The 16,161-nt window shown below is 37.5% G+C and overlaps 1 protein-coding gene across 1 annotated transcript in view; it reads left to right on the forward strand.

Moving 5' to 3' along the window:
• Positions 1–3,097: 3,097 nt before the first annotated feature.
• LOC108733900 overlaps positions 3,098–16,161 on the forward strand; it is a 39,263-nt gene continuing 26,199 nt past the window's right edge. Inside the window, exons 1-3 of the mRNA XM_025979847.1 lie at positions 3,098–3,811; positions 5,576–5,827; positions 10,837–11,162. Of these exons, the coding sequence (XP_025835632.1) occupies positions 3,259–3,811; positions 5,576–5,827; positions 10,837–11,162 (1,131 nt within the window). The 5' untranslated portion in view covers positions 3,098–3,258. The remainder of the gene's footprint in view (positions 3,812–5,575; positions 5,828–10,836; positions 11,163–16,161) is intronic.

Below are 16,161 nucleotides of genomic sequence, written 5' to 3' on the forward strand. Positions count from 1 at the left end.
TAATTAAAATCGAAACAACATCTGGAGCTTCTCACAATATAGACGCTTTAAGGGTCTTAGGAATATTACAATTAATTGAATCAGATGAGGTTGCTTGAGCATAGGCTCTGCTTTCCGTAACTGAGAGGACATTTAGGGTAATCTTCTGCAGATCATACAGCAAAAAGTAGGTATTTATAATAATTACAGGGTGCATAAAATATAATTACAAAAGATTAACATAAAATTATATCTACAGCAAGGGAATGACACAGTAAGCGCCACCTAACGTTAGAAAGTCGGGTAGCTGCTGAACTGAGGAAGCTTTCTTTACATCGAGAGATAGCTTTCATTTATCATCATTATAAGGTCATCAGTCCCAAGACTGGTTGGACACGTGCCTCCACTCTTTCCTGTCCTGAGCTAAACTTCGCATTTCCCTAAAACTAGAACAACCCACATCCTTAACTATTTGCGAACAGTAATTTAACTTAGGTCTACCTTTACCCCTCCTAACTCCTGCTTCTGCCTCTAATATGTCTCTGACTAGACCTTCATGCCTGAGTAACCTACCAACCTATTTTGTTTATTTTTTATTGACTTCCGTAGAATCCTCTGTTCTCCTGTCCTTTCTAATACCTCTTCATTTCTAACCTTTTCTACCCACGTTATCCTCATCATTCGTCTATAACACTACATTTCAAAGGCTTCTCATTTAACATGAAAAAAATTCAAAACCAGAATTTATTTATTTAATTTAACATTAAGGACCTCTATAATTTTGTTGATTTGTAATAATCTTTTTAATTTTAATGCTGTTAAAAATTCATTAAATCGAAAATAATCGAATATAATTTGGACCTTGAGACTTGAAATTTGGAGAGAACATTCCTAGAGTCCTTAGGGATGCACGAAGGGAAGATTATTTGAAATTACACACAGCCTACTTCACTGGGTCTAAAAGTTTAATACTTGAAAATAACATTCAAAGGGTACACTATCGAAGGGTCTTTTGATTTTCAATCCGTAAAGGGATTAAAGTGACTTACTGACTCATATACAATGCACAACGTAAATTGAAGAACCTAAACATCTGAAATATGGGGAAAATAGTCTTCGAATATTTGAAGAGCACAATAAAGAGGGATTTTTCATAAGTCGCAAGGGGTAGAGGTGAAAAACTAAATAAAAAAGTAATTGAACAGGGAATTGAACCGGCTTAAATAGCAATAATTACCTAATGGTAGAATTGATTTGGGTTGAAAAGTCGTGGTTTAAGAGGAATGCAGATTTTGGAATATGTTAAATATTCATGTGCTTACTTCATTTTTAGGACACTGTTAACTTCATGATAACCAAATACAGTGTGAAATGATTTTTATTATAAAGATTAATAACTTTTCGTTAAAAATGACTTTGATACTTGTTAAATTCGCAAACAGCTTGGTATGATTTTTCAGTATCGTAACTTCGAAATGTGGTGTTATAGGCGGATGATGAGGATAACGTGGGTAGAAAAGGTTAGAAATGAACAGGTATTGAAAAGAATAGGAGAACAGAGGACTTTATGGAAGACAATAAAAAATAGGCGAGATAGGTTGGTAGGACACCTTCTCAGGCATGAAGGTTTAGTCAGAGACATATTAGAGGCAGAAACAGGAGTTAGGAGGGGTAGAGGTAGACCTAGATTAGATTACCGTTCGCAAATAGTTAAAGATGTGGGCTGTTCTAGTTTTAGGGAAATGCGAAGTTTACCTCAGGATAGGAAAGAGTGGAGGTACATGTCTTAGGACTGACGACCTTATGATGAACTTCGTAACCTCACAATTTTGCAGGGATTTGTATTTATCAGCCACTTGACGATTGTCTTCAGTCTTAGTAATAGTCTGAATAACCAAAACAGTGTTTTCACCATTCCACGAAATAATTGTTGCAATCATAGTCATATCTAACCTTGACGTTTCACGAACATCATCTCAATCTTTTTATCATATTCCGTTAAAAATCATGGGCGAAAACCCAGCAACTTTCAGGAAAGGCTTTCGCCTCTTGGAAGTACATCAGCGTCAGCTTGAGGACATTTCCGAAACTGGTAATATTTTCAATGTGTACAGACAAAAGATCGACTCCATGTTCGAATCCGATTCCAGTCATGGAACTGACAAGGGTGATGGCAACTATCGGAGTTCTTATCAGACAGTCAGCAATAAATAGAGTTCAGCTACTTCGCCTGGAATGGGTGTAATCAATGGTTAAAAATTACGCGAAGAGTGACCACTTCTTTTCATCAACTGTAGTGGTCACAGCATAGTGACATCATGCGCGTTCTCCAAGGTCGTAGGAGCGTTTTGAACCCCGGCGGTTTTTGAAACACTGGCGCTAATAAGTTGTTGGGTGTTATCTTTACGAGTGATTTGCTTTTGTAGTAGATAGATAATATTGGGTGTTCGGAAAGTCATTTCGTTTTTTCCCGACAGAGGATTTAATTGTATTATTTTGCACTTGCACCCAACTTCACATTTAAGCCGTATAATTTTTATATGCTTTGAGAGCTCATATAGTAAGGCTTGTGTGTGAAAAATTCCAATTAATTCTACGCAGTAGTTTTTGGTTGGTNCTAGTTTTAGGGAAATGCGAAGTTTACCTCAGGATAGGAAAGAGTGGAGGTACATGTCTTAGGACTGACGACCTTATGATGAACTTCGTAACCTCACAATTTTGCAGGGATTTGTATTTATCAGCCACTTGACGATTGTCTTCAGTCTTAGTAATAGTGTGAATAACCAAAACAGGGTTTTCACCTTTCCACGCAATAGTTGTCGTAATCATCGACATATGTAACCTTGACTTTCGCGAACATCATCTCAATCCTATTACCCTATGCCGTCAAAAATCATGGGCATTGAAAAGTCGTGGTTTAAATAACATCTTTAGTGGTATTGCGTGGATGAACCTATCAGTTCAATCTAACAAGGATTTCGGTTGTAGAAATACATGTTCTTAAATTAGTTAATTTTATGAATCACTAAATATCAAATTACTGTCCCATTTACACTTTTATACTCCTAACATCGTACCTTCAAATGTACAATACTGTTTGTTTCTCTTTGCAGGCTTATCCTTTTCAATGAACAAGTGCATTAAAATCATCAGTCATGGTAACTGCCCTGGCATCATCAGGCTGCTTCAAGTCTAATCCTACGCAACGGTGACGTCTGCTATTCGATCAGAATAATTAAAACAGGGGTTTTACCCTTCCACGAAATAGTTATAGTGATCATGGTCATATGTAACCTTGACGTATCACGAACATCATCTCAATCCTATTATCCAATGCCGTCAAAAATCATGGGCGATCCCCCAGCACCCTCCAAGAAAGGCTTCCGTCTCATGGAAGCCCATCAACGTCAGCTTCAGGACAATTCCGAAACTGGTAGCATTTACAGCGTGTACAAACAAAAGATCGATTCCATGTTCGAATCTGATTCCAGTCATGGAGCTGATAAAAGTGATGGCAACTACCGGAGTTCGTCGAAAAATAGTGTTCAGGCGCGAATCGAAAAAATGTTTGTGGAAGTTGCTAACGATGAAGGACTAGCACCGGGTGGGAGTGAGTTGGGGGTGGGAGTGCATGGGTTTTCGGTAGATTATCTGGGATCGGTGGAGTTGGTGGACAAGGTGACAAATTTAGCTGGTCTTCAGGAACCTCTCAAAAAATTGTATTTCCAATACAAAAATGATAAAAGTCCGAGAAGACTGGAGCAGAAGCCGTTGAGCGAGAGGCTCGAGATATCGGCAATGGGTTTGAAGGTTCAGTACAGATCTGATAAAGGTAAATTGATGAAACAAGCAGTTTAAACGTTTACTAAACTGAACGTTGGTCATTTTTAACTTGCACATAAGCATGATAGGCATAACTAGTGTCAAAAACTTGGGATGATATTCTAAACCATTAATAGAAATAATTTTTAAAGAGACACTAAAATGAGTTTAACGTACAGCAAAAGACAATACGTACCTAAACCCTTAAACAACTAAAATATTATGAAAACTAATAAGATGTGAACGATTGTATATTTAGGTACAACCGGAGAATCAATAAAAAATGGCTAGTGATATGATTTTTAACGTAATTTCAAACGCTGGGTTTGAACCCGATCTCACTTTCCTGAGATTTTGAAATATCGACCTGTTTGATTTTGAGGTTAGGATAACCCGAAATATTGTACTAGGCAATACTGGGGCAAAATTTTGAGTTGGTCTTCGAAAAGTAGTTCCAAAACCGTAACCCTGTATGTCTCTTCTCTTTTAAATACAGAATCCCAGAAATTCTGTATTTTTTATGAGCACTCGTTATTGCCTAAAATGAGTGGCGCGGATAGGTACGAGACATTTAGAATAATTACTTTAACTTCTCATGCGTTAAAAATCTTAACTAGAACTGTACAGAGAAGGAGTATCAGATTCTAGCAAAGCGGAGGAGTTAGAGATATCAATAAAATGGAAGCGGTATTGACAATACAGTATTATATAAATAAAGGTAAAACAACAATACTGGTATAGAAGAGTAGAAAAAGTAGGAAAAGAGTGAATATAAAGATAGGAGACGAATAATCAGAAGTCATCGACTTTCGGTATCCAGGATAGGTCAGGACGGAAGGAGTAGTAGTGATATAAAGCAGAGATTAGCATAGAGTCAAGTCGCCTTTAATAAAAAGAAGTCTCTTCTGTGCTCGCGAACGATTAATTTAAAAATTGGAAAAGATTGTTTGGAGCGCGGCGTTGTACGGGTGCGAAACATTGACGGTGGACGCGACGGAAAAGAAAAGGTTAGAAGCGTTCGAAATGTGGTGTCACCGGCGAATGATGAGAATACCTTGGATAGAGAAGGTTAGAAATAAAAAGGTATTAGAAAGAATAAGAAAGAATAGGAGAACAGAGGACTCTACGCAAGTCAATAAGAAATAGGCGAGATAGATTGGTAGGGCTCCTTCTTAGGCATGAAGGTGTAATCAGAAAAATATTACAGGCAGAAACAGGAGTTAGGAGGGGTAGAGGTACACCTAGATTAGATTACTGTTTGAAAATAGTTAGGGATGTGGGATGTTTTAGGGAAATGCAAAAATTAGCTCAAGATGGGAAAGCGTGGAGGTGCGTGTCCAACCAGTCTTAGGACTAACGACCTCATGATAATGATAACTCATCGTTTTTAGGACACTACTAATCAATTTGGCCGAATCTTTCTTGACATTCAATTGATCTTATACGTTGAAACTTCGAGATATCCAATTCTCCAAATCAAGTAGTCAATATTAGCGATTTGGCAATTTTCTTTATGGTATTAAGATATGTTTCAAAAGCTTGATATATAATGGGGGAATTCTAAAGTCAAACACGTCGAAGATAACCGTCCTCTTGGCTGTTTTGACCGTCAACTTTACATAGAACTACTCTCAATAAGACGAAACACTATTTTTGTTAGTCTTTGAGATTAAGCCATCTCAAAATCTTGACGAATTACAACGACTTTTAGATAGGAGTGGACTGACGTTGGACATTGTGAAATCATTTTACGATATTCTGATTTTCTGCACAGGAGACATCGAGCAGCTGAATCCATTTCCGACGATAGCAGTGTGGTCGGCTGTGAAATTTGTTTTACACCATGCCGATCCACCCAACACGTCCACGTGTGCCTTTCTGCCCTTAATAACCGACCCAGACAATCTCGATAAACAAGGACTGTTCTGTCAACTGAACGCATCCGAAATTGCCACGTTCCAGGCACAAGGGACACAGAAACCAGATTCTCATGCCCCTTTATTTGCCGTAGTCATGCGAAGTAATGGTAAGTAAACAATGAAAGGGAGCAAACAATTTTTATTACCATTCGGTTTGTTTCTAATTAGTGCTACGTGTATTATCTACTCGTTGTTGTTTGTATCTTGCTCTTTATCACGCAGGCAAAACAAAATATATGCAAATGAAGAGGAATGCAGATTTTGGAATGTGTTAAATATTCATGTGCATACTTCATTTGTAGGACACTGTTAACTTCATGGTAACTAAATACAGTGTGAAACGATTTTTATTATAAAGATTAATAACTTTTCGTTAAAAATGACTTTGATATTTGTTAAATTCTCAAACAGCTTGGGATGATTTTTCGGTGTCGTAACTTCGAAATGTGGTGTTATAGACGGATGATGAGGATAACGTGGGTAGAAAAGGTTAAAAATGAAGAGGTATTGGAAAGAATAGGGCAACAAAGTATGGAAGTCAATAAAAAATAGGCGAGACATGTTGGTAGGACACCTTCTCAGGCATGAAGGTCTAGTCAGAGACATACTAGAGGCAGAAACAGGAGTTGGGAGGAGTAGAGGTAGACTTAGATTAGATTACTGTTCGCAAATAGTTAAGGACATGGGTTGTTCTAGTTTTAGGGAAATGCGAAGTTTAGCTCAGGATAGGAAAGAGTGGAGGTACATGTCTAACCAGTCTTAGGACTGACGACCTTATGATGAACTTCGTAACCTCACAATTTTGCAGGGATTTGTATTTATCAGCCACTTGACGATTGTCTTCAGTCTTAGTAATAGTCTGAATAACCAAAACAGTGTTTTCACCATTCCACGAAATAATTGTTGCAATCATAGTCATATCTAACCTTGACGTTTCACGAACATCATCTCAATCTTTTTATCATATTCCGTTAAAAATCATGGGCGAAAACCCAGCAACTTTCAGGAAAGGCTTTCGCCTCTTGGAAGTACATCAGCGTCAGCTTGAGGACATTTCCGAAACTGGTAATATTTTCAATGTGTACAGACAAAAGATCGACTCCATGTTCGAATCCGATTCCAGTCATGGAACTGACAAGGGTGATGGCAACTATCGGAGTTCTTATCAGACAGTCAGCAATAAATAGAGTTCAGCTACTTCGCCTGGAATGGGTGTAATCAATGGTTAAAAATTACGCGAAGAGTGACCACTTCTTTTCATCAACTGTAGTGGTCACAGCATAGTGACATCATGCGCGTTCTCCAAGGTCGTAGGAGCGTTTTGAACCCCGGCGGTTTTTGAAACACTGGCGCTAATAAGTTGTTGGGTGTTATCTTTACGAGTGATTTGCTTTTGTAGTAGATAGATAATATTGGGTGTTCGGAAAGTCATTTCGTTTTTTCCCGACAGAGGATTTAATTGTATTCTTTTGCACCCAACTTCACATTTAAGCCGTATAATTTTTATATGCTTTGAGAGCTCATATAGTAAGGCTTGTGTGTGAAAAATTCCAATTAATTCTACGCAGTAGTTTTTGGTTGGTGCCCTTTTAAATATGGAGAGCGATAAGCAGCATTTTCGACATATCTTACTGTTTTACTACAGAAAGGGTAAAAATGCTGTTCAAGCCAGAAAGAAATTGACTGATGTGTATGGAGAAGGTGTGTTGACAGTACGCCAGTGCCAGAACTGGTTCGCTAAATTTCGATCCGGCAATTTTGATGTCGAAGATGCACCACGTTCGGGAAGGCCGGTTGAAGCTGATAAAGACGCGATAAAGGCATTAGTTGATGTGAACCGGCGAATAACAACACGTGAGATCGGATTGAGGTTAAATTTATCAAATTCAACAGTTTATGACCACTTGAAAGGCCTGGGATTATCCTCGAAGCTCGATGTATGGGTTCCCCATGTTCTCACAGAGAGAAATCTGTGTCGCCGCATTGACGTCTGCGATTCGCTTCTCAAACGTCACGAAAATGATCCGTTTTTGAAGCGCATCATCACTGGGGACGAAAAATGGGTTGTATACAACAACGTCAAACGCAAGAGGTCATGGAGCAAAAAAGATGAACCGGCTCAAACCATTTCCAAAGCCGATATTCACCAAAAAAAGGTGATGCTGTCTGTTTGGTGGGATTTTAAAGGAATCGTTTTTTTTTAGCTTTTACCGGATAACACAACGATTAATTCGGAAGTCTACTGTCATCAGCTGGACAAACTGAATGATGCACTTCAACAGAAAAGGTCAGAACTAATCAACAGGAAAGGTGTAGTGTTTCACCAAGACAACGCGAGACCTCACACAAGTTTGGTCACTCGCCAAAAGCTTTTACAGCTTGAATGGGATACAATGCTACACCCACCATATTCTCCAGACCTGGCACCATCGGATTATTATTTGTTCCGGTCACTCCAAAATTTTTTAGACGGTAAAACCTTCACCTCAAATGAGGAGGTCAAAAACCTCCTCGATCAGTTTTTTGCCAGCAAAGACCAAAAATTTTATGAGCGTGGAATTATGCTACTACCAGAAAGATGGCAAAAGGTGTTGGACCAGAACGGTCAATATATAATTTAATAAAGTATTTGTTTATTATACGAAAACTGTCTTTCATTTCCACAAAAAAAAAACGAAATGACTTTCCGAACAACCCTATATTATAAACTAGTATCGTCCGATTTTAGTCGTGTGGTTAGTGCCATGTGCTACGATGATTGGTGATCTACAGGTCGGACGAAGGAAGCTGGCGAGCGGTTGCGCAGGTACTTGCCCATTTATGACTTATTTGGGTAAGTCACATGGAACAGATACACAAATAAGCTTTCAGTAAGCATAAATTATAGTATTAATACAGATAGGACAGTAGCGTAATAGAAAGTAATGTAGAAACATAACTTACCAAAAAGAAAAATAAACCTATTGCTTTTGTTTTACAGTTAGTTTTCACATTCACTCTTATCATGGGAATCTCTATCACTGTCACCAACATCAACAATTAGTTCTTCTGTTTGTATGTCTATTACTTGCTCACTAATCCCTGCTTTTAAAGATTTAATCTACGCCCCTGATAGAAATACTGAAGAAAGAGGGCTGCAATCTTGATACCTAAAACTGCCTAGTTTTGCCACCGCGCATCCACGCCATTTTAAAATTTCCGCCAGCTTCCAGCGTCAGGCCTGTAGGTTTTTGATAAACCCATAATGCATGTTATTTTGGATAAAATCATGAATATTCATTAGGCATTTGCTCTTGATATTGGATATACGATTTGGTATCTACCAAAAGTAGGTAATTTTGATACCGGCCAAGTTTTTCTCTTCTTCTTTCGGTGTTTAAATGTCAAACAAACACTTCAAATAAAGAGGAAAGGTGTACTGTAATATGAGCACAAATGGTTTTACGCCTTTTTAGTAATTAAATGCCTCCAAGTAGCTTACAGCTTGCCAAGGCGTTAGGCGAGTCAATATTTGCTCGCTCACAATGTTATTAAGATTTCCTTCACTTAATCCTTTCTGCACTCGTAAAAGTAAATGAAAAAGGTAATCCATTTAGAATCGATTAGGTGGACACACCTTTTATGGTTAAGATACAGTACTTAGAAGTAATTATTTTTATTTCTTTCTTTGGCGTACTACCTAGAGATTATGACCACAAAATTTATTGTGCTTCCGTGTCCAATGGATCCAGCGAAACCCTACCTTCGTGGTAACATTGTACGTTCATCTGTTTGCCAGAAGTTTGCTTATTCAGTCTTGGTCTTGCTCAAATACTTTTAGACTTGATCTTGGTCTTACTGATATTGTCTCTGTCTTAGTTTTTCTGATATAGTCTCGTTATTAGTCTTGGTTTTGGTGTTGCCCATTTATTCTAATACTTACCGACACAATAATTATCTTAAATGCTGAAATTTTCTGTCAAACATGCGAGCTTGTCATGACATTTCAAGAAAATAGTGACGATAGTTGTCAGAGATATGATGAGGATACCGTGGATAGAGAAGGTTAGATATTAGGAAGAATAGGTGAACAGAGGACTCTATGGAATTTAATAAGAAATAGGTGAGATAGGTTGGTAGGACATCGTCTCAGGCATGAAGGGCTAGTCAGAGACATATTAGAGACAAAAACAGGAATTAAGAAGATTGAAGTAGACCTAGATTGGATTACTGCTCGCAAATAGTTAAGGATGTGGGATGTTCTACTTTTACGGAAATGCGAAAATTAACTGAGGGTAGGAAAGAGTGGAGGTACGTGAATCTTCTTAGGACTGACGACCTTATGATGATGATTATAAGGACTTTTAAGCGAATGATGAAGATACCGTGGATGGAGAAGGTTAGAAATAAAGAGGTATTAGAAAAAATAGGAGAACAGAGAACTCTATATAAGTCAATGAGAAATAGACGAGACAGGTTGTTAGGACACCTTTTCAGGCTTGAAGATCTAGTCAGGGTCATATAAGGGGCAGAAACAGAAGTCAAGGATAGTAGAGATAGACCCCGATTTGATTACTGTTCGCAAATAGTTATGGATGTGGCTTGTTCTAGTTTTAGGGAAATGCGAAGATTAGGAAGCAGTGGAGGTGCGTGTTCAATCAGTTAGGTCTGACGACCTCATGATGAAGATGATGATTATAATGCAGTTAACTATACTGAAAATTTCAAATACTAAAGGTTTTTAGTTCCAAGAAAAGAATACCTACATAAAAGTTGCTTCAAATAGTTTTGACTCATAAATCCAACGAAAGTACTTAATAATTTTTCGTTTAGTCTTGCATATTCAGTCTTGGTTCTAGTCTTAGTCTTGTTCCTTTAGTCTTGATCTTACTCTTGCTAGTATAAAGAAAGTGTTAGTCTTGGAAAAAGACAAGGCCAAGTCCAATTTTGCACATCATTACCTACCTCATGGCGACTGTTTGTACTTCGAAACTGACATGAAGAATATACGGTTATTTTAAAATTTTCCGAATATGTTTGTTTCAATACTTTATCTGACTGAAAAACAAAGTACCTTCTTCCAATATCATTGTTCGTTATTTTTCTAATAATTTAATATAGATGTACAAAATTATAGCATTTGGCAGTGCACAGTTGAACGTACCGTCCCAGGTTCAGCAGAAACGTCGTCTAGAGTGCCATGGTTTCGCATGCCAGACGTCTGAGGACGCAATAGTGATTGCTGCCACCCTGTACAAGTCTTTAATGGCACACATGAGCAAGGCGAGACAGGGACGCAAACCGAAGACCACGCGCGAAGGAATCAGTTGCATTTCAACGACCTCGAGCGTTCTAGATTGGAATGGCGACGTCGCGACGCCAGTCAGGCCGCCTAGGAAGAAAAGAAGCACGGCAACGTCGTCTGTAGCAAGCGCCAGCAGCGATCGTGAACAACCTGTTGACGTAAGCTATCATTTTCATATTATGATAAACTATGAAACCGTATGGGTTATGATACCTATATAACAGCCGTTAGCGATACCTGACTTTATCGATAAATATCCCTTTACTATATAAAAAGGATAGGTGGTAGATTCATTCTTATCTTAACGGTTTGCAAAATTTTGAGTAATTCATCAGTAATCAGCAGTCTTTTTAATTTCATGCACCTAACAGGTAATTAATCAAAGACTCCCAAAGAAGCCAAGGTAACGTAACCCTACCCTAACTTAACCTAACCTATTTTTTTTAATATTTTTAGCTGATTTTTTCAATCAGCATTAATAGATTCAATCTTCTAAGAATTTCTAAAAGATTGATATAACACCACATTCATAGCTCAAATATTAGCCAATCTCCCATACAGATTAATCTTCCGTTTTGTGCCTTATCTGCCAACTGGACTGGGTAACCACTAATGAAATCCATGGAACATCTACTATCAAATCCACCTCCTGAAAACCACCTCCAATTTACTAAAATCTACATTTTTTACCTATCCGCATGAAACCCAATCAGGACGAAATCCAATACAAATCGATTGAATCCAGTACAATTCGGATGAAATCCATCAAAGCATGAAGTCCAATGAAACTAGTTGAAATCTGTATGAAGCCCGAGCAAAATTAGAGTTAGATGTAACGGACTGACTAACTAATACGAAGAAGAAAATTTTTCTTCAAAATGTCTATGATAGACTTGTTGTATGTCCAAGATACTATATACGTAGGCACAAAATTAAGAAATAAATTATTAAAAACTCTCAATGTGTCAGTTCAGGTTCTAAAATCATTTCAGTTTAAAAATTCTACATGAAATCTAATGTAGTCCACGTGAAATCTCATGAAGATCGATGGTTCCAATAAAATTCAAATATCTTGTGAAATCCTCGAACAGAAATTTTTCTAGTGCTATAGGAACCTTACTTGACCCTATTGAGTGTTATGGTTTCATTTCAAGAAAATAAATAAACATTTAAAATACAATTCTAGGGTTAATTATTAGTATTGTAAATTTGATATTTATTTTTGAATAAGACCTACCGCCACGTATGAATATTATATATAAAAAAAATTATGAGTTCTGTCAGCACAGAGCATAGCAGCATTACGTAGTTGAAAGTTAGTATCAGCAATTTCTTATGCTGAAGTGTACGATTTGTTGCATACCTATTTACAAACAATTCCTTTGAATTTTTCAGAATTTTTTAACACAAAGAAAGTTATCAAACAAATTGTTCACAAAAGTGAATTTGGACCACTCGAAGCAATGGTACTAACAGTTTCGAGCTCAAAGTGACTGATAGAGGAGAAGAACTAGTTACATTAAAAAAGAATACAACGTGTAATTATACAACACGCTTCTGAAGTGAAACTTCATCAAACACACAAACATACTGGGAATTGGTTTAATGGTTTTATTTGTACATTATGCTTCACAATGCTGATACTAAATGTACTAATAAGCCATTGTTTCTCGTAAAAAGTAAAGGATAAAAAATGGTTACTGTGGGTTATCCCTAAGAGATGGACATATACCATCGCGGATTTTTATGAAAAACCTTTTTAAGATGTACAATACTGTAGTATATTATTTTGATCTATCTAGTAGAGTTCAAGCAGCGTTTGCAATGTAATCGCAAAAAATGTGTTTATTTACGATATCACATTAGAAACCTCTAAAATTATCAGTGTTTCTCTACTATATTATGCATGTGTTATACATATAAACCTTCCTCTTGAATTACTCTATCTACTAAAAAACCGCATTAAAATTCGTTGCGTAGTTTTAAATATCTAAGCATACATAAGGACAGACAGCGGGGAAAATGTGTTGCATGATTTCGTTACATAGCAACTCGCATGAAACGAACTTACCCTACCCTAAGATAAAGAAAGACCCTAAAATACATTTCTACTTCCATTTATTTTGACGAAGCATTCCAGACACCAACTATTGTGGAGCCGTTTTGTATGTCAACATTACGCGAAAATGATTTTCTAATGAAGGGTCGACCTCATTTCACGACCCCTCTTTCTAGTTAACATTCACTTGTTGCCATGAGCGTTATATCTTGTGCGTGTGGGTTTATTAAATATCCAGTCACACTTATTTGAATAATGTACCACGGCCTCTGCATATGAAATAACCTCCACCGACTAGCGAAATTAATTTCTATTAATTAATACCATTATGGTCCATATACGTTCACGTATTCGCGATTTACAAGATAAGAACTGTTACGCAATGCTTATAAGAAATCGATTAATTACAAATTTATACGCAATGTTTAACAAAGTAATTAAACATGAACTTAGGTGTCTATAGTGAGAGAAATGACCTATAAACTGTCTCTGTAGTNTGTCACCGGCGAATGATGAGAATACCTTGGATAGAGAAGGTTAGAAATAAAATGGTATTAGAAAGAATAAGAAAGAATAGGAGAACAGAGGACTCTACGCAAGTCAATAAGAAATAGGCGAGATAGATTGGTAGGGCTCCTTCTTAGGCATGAAGGTGTAATCAGAAAAATATTACAGGCAGAAACAGGAGTTAGGAGGGGTAGAGGTACACCTAGATTAGATTACTGTTTGAAAATAGTTAGGGATGTGGGATGTTTTAGGGAAATGCAAAAATTAGCTCAAGATGGGAAAGCGTGGAGGTGCGTGTCCAACCAGTCTTAGGACTAACGACCTCATGATAATGATAACTCATCGTTTTTAGGACACTACTAATCAATTTGGCCGAATCTTTCTTGACATTCAATTGATCTTATACGTTGAAACTTCGAGATATCCAATTCTCCAAATCAAGTAGTCAATATTAGCGATTTGGCAATTTTCTTTATGGTATTAAGATATGTTTCAAAAGCTTGATATATAATGGGGGAATTCTAAAGTCAAACACGTCGAAGATAACCGTCCTCTTGGCTGTTTTGACCGTCAACTTTACATAGAACTACTCTCAATAAGACGAAACACTATTTTTGTTAGTCTTTGAGATTAAGCCATCTCAAAATCTTGACGAATTACAACGACTTTTAGATAGGAGTGGACTGACGTTGGACATTGTGAAATCATTTTACGATATTCTGATTTTCTGCACAGGAGACATCGAGCAGCTGAATCCATTTCCGACGATAGCAGTGTGGTCGGCTGTGAAATTTGTTTTACACCATGCCGATCCACCCAACACGTCCACGTGTGCCTTTCTGCCCTTAATAACCGACCCAGACAATCTCGATAAACAAGGACTGTTCTGTCAACTGAACGCATCCGAAATTGCCACGTTCCAGGCACAAGGGACACAGAAACCAGATTCTCATGCCCCTTTATTTGCCGTAGTCATGCGAAGTAATGGTAAGTAAACAATGAAAGGGAGCAAACAATTTTTATTACCATTCGGTTTGTTTCTAATTAGTGCTACGTGTATTATCTATTCGTTGTTGTTTGTATCTTGCTCTTTATCACGCAGGCAAAACAAAATATATGCAAATGAAGAGGAATGCAGATTTTGGAATGTGTTAAATATTCATGTGCATACTTCATTTGTAGGACACTGTTAACTTCATGGTAACTAAATACAGTGTGAAACGATTTTTATTATAAAGATTAATAACTTTTCGTTAAAAATGACTTTGATATTTGTTAAATTCTCAAACAGCTTGGGATGATTTTTCGGTGTCGTAACTTCGAAATGTGGTGTTATAGACGGATGATGAGGATAACGTGGGTAGAAAAGGTTAAAAATGAAGAGGTATTGGAAAGAATAGGGCAACAAAGTATGGAAGTCAATAAAAAATAGGCGAGACATGTTGGTAGGACACCTTCTCAGGCATGAAGGTCTAGTCAGAGACATACTAGAGGCAGAAACAGGAGTTGGGAGGAGTAGAGGTAGACTTAGATTAGATTACTGTTCGCAAATAGTTAAGGACATGGGTTGTTCTAGTTTTAGGGAAATGCGAAGTTTAGCTCAGGATAGGAAAGAGTGGAGGTACATGTCTAACCAGTCTTAGGACTGACGACCTTATGATGAACTTCGTAACCTCACAATTTTGCAGGGATTTGTATTTATCAGCCACTTGACGATTGTCTTCAGTCTTAGTAATAGTCTGAATAACCAAAACAGTGTTTTCACCATTCCACGAAATAATTGTTGCAATCATAGTCATATCTAACCTTGACGTTTCACGAACATCATCTCAATCTTTTTATCATATTCCGTTAAAAATCATGGGCGAAAACCCAGCAACTTTCAGGAAAGGCTTTCGCCTCTTGGAAGTACATCAGCGTCAGCTTGAGGACATTTCCGAAACTGGTAATATTTTCAATGTGTACAGACAAAAGATCGACTCCATGTTCGAATCCGATTCCAGTCATGGAACTGACAAGGGTGATGGCAACTATCGGAGTTCTTATCAGACAGTCAGCAATAAATAGAGTTCAGCTACTTCGCCTGGAATGGGTGTAATCAATGGTTAAAAATTACGCGAAGAGTGACCACTTCTTTTCATCAACTGTAGTGGTCACAGCATAGTGACATCATGCGCGTTCTCCAAGGTCGTAGGAGCGTTTTGAACCCCGGCGGTTTTTGAAACACTGGCGCTAATAAGTTGTTGGGTGTTATCTTTACGAGTGATTTGCTTTTGTAGTAGATAGATAATATTGGGTGTTCGGAAAGTCATTTCGTTTTTTCCCGACAGAGGATTTAATTGTATTATTTTGCACTTGCACCCAACTTCACATTTAAGCCGTATAATTTTTATATGCTTTGAGAGCTCATATAGTAAGGCTTGTGTGTGAAAAATTCCAATTAATTCTACGCAGTAGTTTGGTGCCCTTGCCCTTTTAAATATGGAGAGCGATAAGCAGCATTTTCGACATATCTTACTGTTTTACTACAGAAAGGGTAAAAATGCTGTTCAAGCCAGAAAGAAATTGACTGATGTGTATGGAGAAGGTGT

The sequence above is a fragment of the Agrilus planipennis genome, unplaced genomic scaffold, assembly GCF_000699045.2.
Source record: "Agrilus planipennis isolate EAB-ADULT unplaced genomic scaffold, Apla_2.0 scaffold11, whole genome shotgun sequence".
NCBI lineage: Eukaryota > Metazoa > Arthropoda > Insecta > Coleoptera > Buprestidae > Agrilus > Agrilus planipennis.